General features: G+C 43.6%; 1 protein-coding gene and 1 pseudogene across 2 annotated transcripts; both read left to right on the top strand.

Moving 5' to 3' along the window:
• The first annotated feature begins 956 nt into the window (after positions 1-956).
• On the top strand, positions 957-5,396 carry KIF4B (kinesin family member 4B). 2 transcript variants are annotated; one of them, XM_054488777.1, is made up of 2 exons: positions 957-1,039; positions 1,299-5,387. In XM_054488777.1, exon 2 carries the CDS (start codon positions 1,407-1,409, stop codon positions 4,818-4,820), a length of 3,414 nt encoding a protein of 1,137 aa, XP_054344752.1. In that variant the 5' UTR covers positions 957-1,039; positions 1,299-1,406; the 3' UTR covers positions 4,821-5,387. The 2 variants fall into 2 exon arrangements, with proteins under 2 accessions (XP_054344752.1, XP_054344751.1); XM_054488776.1 differs by having other exon boundaries at positions 964-5,396.
• A 3,175-nt stretch (positions 5,397-8,571) lies between these two features.
• On the top strand, positions 8,572-8,992 carry LOC129037013 (cytochrome c oxidase subunit 6C-like; annotated as a pseudogene).
• Positions 8,993-10,463: the final 1,471 nt, after the last annotated feature.

Consider the following 10,463-nt stretch of genomic DNA (forward strand, 5'->3'; position numbering starts at 1 on the left):
GTGCCTTTGGTGTTATATCTAAAGAGTCATCTCACACCTAAGTTCATCTAGGTTTTCTCGTATGTTATTTTCTAGGAGTTTAATAGTTTTGCATTTTACAGTTAGGACTATGATCCATTTTGAGTGAATTTTTGTGAAGGCTGATTTTTTTTTTCATATGCAGATATATATATATTTTTTTCACATGCAGAAGTCCAGTTGTTCCAGCACCATTTGTTCCATTTGTTGAAAAAACTATCTTTGTTTCATTGTACTGCCTTTGCTTCTTTGTCAAAGATCAATTAACTATATTATGTAGGTCTATTCACTGTATCTATATGGTCTCTCTACTCTAATACATTGGTCTATTTGTCTATTCTTTTGCCAATACCACATTGTCTTGATTACTGTAGTTTTATACTAAGTCTTGAAGTTCGGTAGTGTCAGTCTTATGACTTTGTTCTTCTCCTTCAATATTATGTTTGCCATTGTATTTTTTTCCCTCTCTATATAAACTTTAGAGTCAGTTTGTCAATATCTATAAAACAACTTGCTGGGATTTTGATTTAAATTGCATTGAATGGATAGATCAATTTGGGAAGAACTGACATCTTTATGATATTCAGTCTTCCTATCCATGAACATAAAATATCTCTCCATTTATTTAGTTCCCCTTTGATCTTGTTCATCAGAGTTTTGTAGTTTTCATCACGTAGATCTCACACATATTTTGTTAGGTTTATACCTATTTCATTTTTTAAGTACTAATATAAGTGGTATTGTGCTTTCAATTCTGAATATCACTTATTCACTGTTGGTATATAGGAAACCAATTTACTCTTGTGTATTAACCTTGTATCCTTTAAGTTTATACTATACTCACTTATTAGTTCCAGGACATTTTTCTGTTGTTGGTTAAAAAGAAATTTCTCGACTTACCCTCCCCTTCCCACCGTGCCGGCCTGCGCGCGCAGACGTGCGCGCTCCGCCCTCGGGCGGTCTGCACTGCAGTTGGTTGGCGTCTCTGGGAGGGATTTGAAACTTGGCGGTTAAAGCTCCGGTTGGGATAGGGCGGCGGGAGACCCCGGGTGAACGGGGAGGGTACATTTAGTTTGAGACGGTGCTGAGATAGGATCATGAAGGAAGAGGTGAAGGGAATTCCTGTAAGAGTGGCACTGCGTTGTCGCCCTCTGGTCCCCAAAGAGATTAGTGAGGGCTGCCAGATATGCCTTTCCTTCGTGCCCGGGGAGCCTCAGGTGGTGGTTGGTACTGATAAATCCTTCACCTACGATTTTGTGTTTGACCCCTCTACTGAACAGGAAGAAGTCTTCACTACAGCAGTGGTGCCGCTCATAAAAGGCATATTTAAAGGATATAATGCAACGGTCCTGGCCTATGGGCAGACTGGCTCTGGAAAAACCTATTCAATGGGAGGTGCATACACTGCAGAGCAGGAGAATGAACCAACAGTTGGCATTATTCCTAGGGTAATACAACTGCTCTTCAAAGAAATTGATAAAAATAGTGACTTTGAATTTACTCTGAAAGTGTCTTACTTAGAGATTTACAATGAAGAAATTTTGGATCTTCTATGCCCATCTCGTGAGAAAGCTCAAATAAATATACGGGAGGATCCTAAGGAAGGCATAAAGATTGTGGGACTCACTGAGAAGACTGTTTTAGTCGCCTTGGATACTGTTTCCTGTTTGGAGCAGGGCAACAACTCTAGGACTGTGGCCTCCACAGCTATGAACTCCCAGTCGTCCCGATCTCATGCCATCTTTACAATCTCCATAGAGCAAAGAAAGAAAAGTGACAAGAATAACAGCTTTCGCTCCAAGCTGCATCTTGTAGATCTCGCTGGATCAGAAAGACAGAAGAAAACCAAGGCTGAAGGGGATCGTCTAAAAGAGGGTATTAATATTAACCGAGGACTCCTATGCTTGGGAAATGTAATCAGTGCTCTTGGAGATGACAAAAAGGGTAGCTTTGTGCCCTACAGAGATTCCAAATTAACTCGACTGCTGCAAGATTCTCTAGGAGGTAACAGCCACACTCTTATGATAGCCTGTGTGAGTCCTGCTGACTCCAATCTAGAAGAAACGTTAAGTACCCTTCGCTATGCTGACAGAGCAAGAAAAATCAAGAACAAACCGATTGTAAATATTGATCCCCACATAGCTGAACTTAATCATCTAAAGCAACAGGTACAACAGCTACAAGTCTTGTTGCTACAAGCCCATGGAGGTACTCTGCCTGGGTCTATAAATGCGGAACCATCAGAGAATCTACAATCCCTGATGGAGAAGAATCAGTCCCTGGTAGAGCAGAATGAAAAATTAAGTCGTGGTCTGAGCGAGGCAGCTGGTCAGACAGCCCAGATGTTGGAGAGGATCATTTTGACAGAGCAAGTGAATGAAAAACTGAACGCCAAGCTAGAAGAGCTCAGGCAGCATGCGGCCTGCAAACTGGATCTTCAAAAGCTAGTGGAGACTTTGGAAGACCAGGAATTGAAAGAAAATGTAGAGATAATTTGTAACCTGCAGCAACTGATTACCCAGTTATCAGATGAAACTGTTGCTTGCATGGCTGTAGCCATTGATACTGCAGTGGAACAAGAAGCTCAAGTGGAAACCAGTCCAGAGACTAGCAGATCTTCTGACACTTTTACCACTCAGCATGCTCTCCATCAAGCTCAGATGTCTAAGGAGGTGGTTGAGTTGAATAACGCCCTGGCACTGAAAGAGGCCCTAGTTAGGAAGATGACTCAGAATGACAGCCAACTACAGCCCATTCAGTTTCAATACCAGGATAACATAAAAAATCTAGAATTAGAAGTCATCAATCTGCAAAAGGAAAAAGAAGAATTGGATCTTGAACTTCAGACAGCAAAGAAGGATGTCAACCAAGCCAAGCTAAGTAAGCACCGCCGCAAATTTCTCCAGGAGCTGGAGGGTCAAATAGCTGATCTGAAGAAGAAACTGAATGAGCAGTCCAAACTTCTGAAACTAAAGGAATCCACAGAGCATACTGTCTCCAAGCTGAACCAAGAGATATGGATGATGAAAAACCAGCGGGTACAGTTAATGCGTCAAATGAAAGAGGATGCTGAGAAGTTTAGACAGTGGAAGCAGAAAAAAGATAAAGAAGTAATACAGTTAAAAGAACGAGACCGTAAGAGGCAATATGAGCTGCTCAAACTTGAAAGAAACTTCCAGAAACAATCCAGTGTGCTCAGACGTAAAACGGAAGAGGCAGCAGCTGCCAACAAGCGTCTCAAGGATGCTCTCCAGAAACAACGAGAGGTCACAGATAAGCGGAAAGAGACTCAGAGCCGTGGAATGGAAGGCATTGCAGCTCGAGTGAGGAATTGGCTTGGAAATGAAATTGAGGTTCTGGTCAGTACTGAGGAAGCCAAACGCCATCTGAATGACCTCCTTGAAGACAGAAAGATCCTGGCTCAGGATGTGGTTCAACTCAAAGGAAAAAAGGAATCTCGGGAGAATCCACCTCCTAAACTCTGGAAGTGTACATTCTCCCTTACTGAGGTGCATGGTCAAGTTTTGGAGTCAGAAGATTGTATTACAAAACAGATTGAAAGCCTAGAGACTGAAATGGAACTCAGGAGTGCTCAGATTGCTGACCTACAGCAGAAGCTCCTGGATGCAGAAAGTGAAGACAGGTCAAAACAATGCTGGGAGAATATTGCCACCATTCTGGAAGCCAAGTGTGCCCTGAAATATTTGATTGGAGAGCTGGTCTCCTCCAAAATACATGTCACCAAACTTGAAAACAGCCTGAGACAGAGCAAGGCCAGCTGTGCTGACATGCAGAAGATGCTATTTGAGGAACAAAATCATTTTTCTGAGATAGAGACAGATTTACAAGCTGAGCTGGTCAGAATGGAGCAACAGCACCAAGAGAAGGTGCTGTACCTTGTCAGCCAGTTGCAGCAAAGCCAAATGGCAGAGAAGCAGTTACAGAAATCAGCCAGTGAAAAGGAACAGCAGCTGGTGAGCACACTGCAGTATCAGGATGAAGAACTTGAGAAGATGCGAGAAGTGTGTGAGCAAAATCAGCAGCTTCTCCAAGAGAATGAAATCATCAAGCAGAAACTGATCCTCCTCCAGGTAGCCAGCAGACAGAAACATCTTCCTAATGATACCCTTCTATCTCCAGACTCTTCTTTTGAATATATCCCACCTAAGCCAAAACCTTCTCGTGTTAAAGAAAAGTTTCTGGAACAAAGCATGGACATCGAGGATCTAAAATATTGTTCAGAGCATTCTGTGAATGAGCATGAAGATGGTGATGGTGATGGCGACAGTGATGAGGGGGATGATGAGGAATGGAAGCCAACAAAATTAGTCAAGGTGTCCAGGAAGAATATCCAAGGGTGTTCCTGCAAGGGCTGGTGTGGGAACAAGCAGTGTGGGTGCAGGAAGCAAAAGTCAGACTGTGGTGTGGACTGTAGCTGTGACCCCACAAAGTGTCGGAACCGCCAGCAAGGCAAGGATAGCTTGGGCACTGTTGAACAGACCCAGGATTCCGAAGGCTCCTTCAAACTGGAGGATCCTACCGAGGTGACTCCAGGATTGAGCTTCTTTAACCCTGTTTGTGCCACCTCCAATAGCAAGATCCTGAAAGAGATGTGTGACATGGAGCAGGTGCTGTCAAAGAACACTGCTCCAGCTCCCTCCGCTTTTGACCTCCCAGAGTCGAAACATGGAGCAACAGAATACCAACAAAATAAGCCTCCAGGGAAGAAAAAGAAACGAGCTCTGGCCAGCAACACCAGCTTCTTCTCTGGCTGCTCCCCTATTGAAGAAGAGGCCCACTGAAGTTGGAGTCATCATCTATACCCCCAATCTGGCTTGGGAGATGCTTTCAGGTTGCAGCCAGAAGGGGTTTTTTAAATGACTTCTCTGGATTTCAGGTTTCTTGCCGTTGAAAAAAGGAACAAATCATTACTAAAAAGAAGGTAACCTTTGTTGGATGTTGTCCCTCAGCCTCCAGCCCCAGACTACTGCTCTCTGCTCTCTAGAAGGCTGCTAAACCACCTACTGAAGAGAGAACGAACTGACTTTCCTAATGACTCATCAGGAACCAGTCCTCAGTATGATGAAGTTCCTTCTTATTTGTGAGCAGTTCAGGCTATCTCCTGATGGGGATGAGGCCAAGGCTTTCTTATCTTTTGGTTGTCTCTGCTTAATGGAGGAGCCTGGCCTAGGATGGAGGTCTGGCTCAGATCTTTCACTCCACCTCGGGAATGGGGTTGTGATCTTTCCTGTCCTGACCCCCTCTGAATTGTAAGTGTTTCAATAGTACTCTTGATTGTATGCCATGTTGTTGAAGTAAATGAATTATTTTTAAATGTTAAGTAAATAAACCTTAGCCCATCTACTGTTAAAAAAAAAAGTCTCATAGACTATCATGCCATCTGTGAACAAAGATAAGTTTTGTTTCGTTTTGTTTTTGAGACAGAGTCTCACTCTGTTGCCCAGGCTGGAGTGCAGTAGCGTGATCTTAGCTCACTGCAACTTCCACCTCCATGGTTCAAGTGATTCTTGTGCCTCAACCTCCCAAGTAGCTGGGATTACAGGCTCACGCCACCATGCCTGGCTAATTTTTTGTATTTTTAGTAGAGACGAAGTTTCGCCATATTGGCCAGGCTGGTCTTGAACTCCTGACCTCAACTGATCTGCTCGCCTCAGCCTCCCAAAGTGCTGGGACTACAGGCGTGAGCCACTGCACCTGGCCATTAACAAAGACAGTTTGATTTCTTCCTTCCCAATGTGTATACTTATTTCCTTTTCTTGTCTTGTGACATGAGCTAATATTTTCAGTACAATGTTGAAAAGAAGTGGAGAGAGAGGACATCCTTGACTTGTTCTATATCCTAGTGGGAAACCTTCCAATTTCTCACCATTAAATGTGATGTAAGCTGTAGGTTTCTTGTAGATATTCTTTATCAAGGTAAGTTCAACTTTGTTCCTAGTTTACTGAGAATTTTCATCATAAATGGGTATTGGATGTGTCAAATGCTTTTTTTGCATCTATTGATACGATCGTGTTAATTTTTCTTTTTTAGCCTGCTGAGGTGATAGATTACGTTGATTTTTGAATGTTGAACCAGACTTGCATACCTGGGATACATTCTACTAGGTTATGGTATATAATTCTTCGTTTCATTTTCTTATAATGTCTTTGGTTTTGATAATATAATCACATCATGTTTTTTGAGATTCATTCATGCTGTTGTGTATATTAGTAGTGTTACAGGATCTCTGGAGTGTAGATTTTTCTGGCCAGAAACCTCTGTGGCCCACAGCACCTTTGCCTGGGTTCTTGCCCAGCATCCAGGAAGAATGAGGTACACAGACAAGTGAAGGGTGAAGAGTTTTATCTAGTATTAGAACAGCTCAGAGTGGGTAGCTCCCTCTGTAAGCAAGTTGTTCCATCAACTGTTCAGCTCTCGGCAGAGAGGAGACCCTGGAGAGGGTGGCTTCTCTCCACAGACAGATCATTTGGATGTCTCTGCAGGTCTCTGAAACTCTCATTAGAGAGGGTCGCTCCTCTCTGCCGGCAGGTCGTCTCTGCAGCTCTCAGTGGAGAGAGTACTACTCTCTGCACCGGTCGTCCCATCACCTCCAGCTATCAGCGGAGCGAGTGCTCCCCTCCTCGTCTCTCTGCCCTCTCCCTCCTCTGGCTGTCCTCTGGCCTGCTCTGGCTGAGCGCCTAGGGCTTTTATGGACCTCAAAGGGGAGAAAGTATGTGCTGATTGGTTCATGAGCGGCCATGGGGAGCCGGAAGAGGCACTACGGGTTCCCACTCCAGTCTGCGGGACTGGCAGCCCAGCCCCCAGCCTTCAGGCCCTCCCTGGCCTGAGGGTGGGGCCTTCCTGGGGACCCTGGCCTGAGGGTGGGGCCTTCCTGGGGACCCTGTCCCCTTCCGCCAAGGAAATCAATCTGCCTCCTGCTGTCATTCATGGCCCCAGGGCTCGGCACCAACCCCTGCTCTGAGACCAGAGCAGGGCAAAGAGGGGCCAGACAGTGGAAGCAGACACCCCGCCGAGCCCGCAGGGACTGGGAGTGGGGTGGGGGTGGGGTGGGAGACTTCCTGGGGCCCCGGAGGGTGCAGGCTGCAGAGATGCCTGGGTCCTGCGCCTGGGAAGTCGGCCGCAGCTGCTCCCGGGAGCTTCGGCCCCGCCAACTCAGCCCAGCTCCTGCCTGCTTCCTGGAGTGGGAGGCCCAGGTCTGCAGCTGCCGGTGTGGCAGCTGCACCCCAAGAGCACAGGGAGGCTCGGATCCACAGCTGACGTTTGGGCGGCTGTAGCTCCAGGAGGGCGGGGCTCCTGCCTGCTTTGTAGAGCAGGAGGCCTGGGTCTGCAGCTGCAGTTTGGGTGGCTGCAGCTGCACGGAGAGCTCCCGTCTCAACTCAGAAGGGGCAGGGCTCCCACAGACTCCATGGAATGTGCAGCCCTAGTCCCGCCTCCCTGCTGCAGCCGGCATGATGGCAGCAGCCACTGCCATCAGTAGTTGGTTCCTTTATATGGCTAAGTAGTAGTCAATATTATGAATATATAACAATTTGATTATCATTCTCCTATTGGTGGGTATTTGGATTATTTCCATTTTATGCTATTATGAATAAGGCTGTAATAAATATTCCTTTATGAGTCATTTTGTGGACATATGTTTTCATTTTTCATAGATTAATATTCAGGAATTGAAATGTTGGGTCATGAGTAGATGTATGTTTAACTTGAGAAGAAACCGACAAACAGTTCTTCAAAGTACCTATACCATTTTTATACTCCCACCAGCAATGTAAGAGAGTTCGTTTTTCCACATACTAGTGAACACTTGGTACGGTCAGTTTTTGTAATTTTAGACATTCTAATGTATGTAAAATGGTATCTCATTGTGGTTTAAATTTGCATTTCTCTTATGACTAGTTTTATTGAGCATAGTTTCATGTGTTTATTTGGCCAGCTGGAAAATTTTTTTCATAAGATATCTGTTTAAATCTTTTGCCCATTTAAAACCAGTTTGAATGACTCGTTACTTGGAAGTAAAAGAGTTGTCATCAAGGCAAAGTCTACATGTGCCGATAGCCTAAAGTAACTGACACTGGTGTTGAGTATAGATAAATGGGTGTTTATCAAAATATAGAAGGTGACTCTAGCAGAGGGAGCAGAGTGGGCAAAGCTACAGAAGTAAGGAACAGTATACTTTGTTCAATGAATGAACCATAAGTAGTGGAGTGTGGCCGAGAATGGGATGTGGATAGCAGGCACTAGAGTTTTAAAGCATAGTGAGACATGGAGCTGGAGAGACAGGCGTTGTTGGCTTTATATACCATGCTAAGGCATTTGGACTCTTCTAAAGATGGTATGGAATGACTTGAGTTTTACTCAGTAGAGTGGCGTAATTAGATACATGTTAAAAATTTGCAGAAAAAATATACCTACTTTATATATACCAATGGATTGAGTCATGGAAGGCCCTTGAAAAGATACGCTTCCTGGAGCCTGAGACGCTTGTCACTGGCATGGGATAACAGATATGTTTAAAAGACTATGGCATTTTTCCTTTAGTCAGGAAGGACGTTGGTGTTGAGGTTGGCATACGTATCAAGGACAGTAACTACCATGGCTCCCAAAGTTTTGCCAAAACCTTGGATGCGTGGCCTTCTGGCCAGGCATCTGTGAAATCATATGGCTGTAGCATTCATGCTATCCCTGGGGGTTGCAGCTTTGTATAAGTTTCGTGTGGCTGATCAAAGAAAGAAGGCATATGCAGATTTCTACAGAAACTATGATGCCATGAAAGATTTTGAGGAGATGAGGAAGGCTGGTATCTTTCAGAGTGTAAAGTAATCTTGGAATATAAAGAATTTCTTCAGGTTGAATTACCTAGAAGTTTGTCACTGACTTGTGTTCCTGAACTATGACACATGAATATGTGGGCTAAGAAATAGTTCCTCTTGATAAATAAACAATTAACAAATACTTTGGACAAAAAAAAAAAAAAGACTGTGACTAATATTGTCTAGCAAGGCATGCTAAGGTCTTGGTGCTCCTCAAAAAAGGCTGTATTTTTGCAATGGAGGCAGTTTACAGAATTAAAAATTTATTGTTTTAAACCTCAGTATTTAGAAATTATGCTTATTTGCTTTTATGTCTTCATAACATATAAAAAACATGTCTTTCAGTTTTGATGGGGGACTCTATCATGGGTTCCGAGTTGCTTTCATGAGGAAAACATTCAAAGGAAAACAGCTGCATTGCCTGCATATAACAAGCCAGCTCAGGGATTGAGGACAGTGTAGAAGGTTAAAGAATTACACCTTCAGCAGAAGGTAGGAGTAATGCTAGAAATATCTTATATCAGTTAGGGTTCTCAGATGCAAACAACAGAATCCACTTTTGCTGGTTTATTCAAAGAAGACATTCATTAAAGGATGTAAGAGGCTTACAGAATCTCAGGGAAGGCCAGAGATGAAGTCTGAGGCTATTCATTTAGAAACCAAGCCCAAATCACACTGTGGGGTCACTACAATGAGGACAACACTATTGCTCAGCATACATATGGTGCTATCACTGATCATGTGAGGGACTGGACAACAGAAGCTGTGCTACTACTGCCTCCTAAATCTCAATACTTTCATTACTTCAGTCACTAAAATATGGATCTGGCATAGTGTCTGCTTTCTCATGTGATTCATTTCCAAACTGAAGTCTCACATATGTCTGACTGGTAGAGCTAGATCACATGCTTAAATTTGAGCAGCAAGGGAGCCTGGGAAAGTGAGTTCTGGCTTCTTTCTTGGAGGAGATCGACTTATAACATGTTCACAAGATATTAGATGGTTAAAATGTCTATAACATATTGTGACATTACTTGTTTCACATAGCAGCTATCTGCAATTAAAAGGAGAGTGAAAACACTTTGATCAGGCACTGTCTCTGTTTCTTGTAAAATTAAAAACAAAACAAAACAAAAAATGTTTAGAAAGGGAGGAGAAATATCCCGAATTTTGGCAGGCCCTAAAAGAGATTGTATGAATTTATTTGAGTTATTTGTATAAGGTTTTATACATCTACCCATTCATCTTCCTGTTCTGTAGCTAAGCTAGCATGATAATAGCACTGTAGTATTAAAGAAGCTTTTGTGATCAGCCTGGGAACCATCACTACTTGTAACATTGTGCCAGGAACAGAGACAGCAGCAACATCCTGGACAAGACTTTCCACTTCGTGATTGATACTTTCTGCTACAGCCCTAGTCATGCTGACTGGAAGCTATCTTGGCAGGATAAAAAGTCATCACTGGCATTATGGATCTCTTTAAGTTTCAATAAACAGAATCCATTCAAGCAAACTTACCCTAAAGAAGGACATTTATTATAAGGATACAGAGCTATCTCCTGGAATGCAAGGGTAGGAAGTTCAACCTGGCCCCATGAGGGACTAAGCCAGG

Source organism: Pongo pygmaeus, chromosome 4 (assembly GCF_028885625.2).
Source record: "Pongo pygmaeus isolate AG05252 chromosome 4, NHGRI_mPonPyg2-v2.0_pri, whole genome shotgun sequence".
In the NCBI taxonomy this organism is placed as follows: domain Eukaryota; kingdom Metazoa; phylum Chordata; class Mammalia; order Primates; family Hominidae; genus Pongo; species Pongo pygmaeus.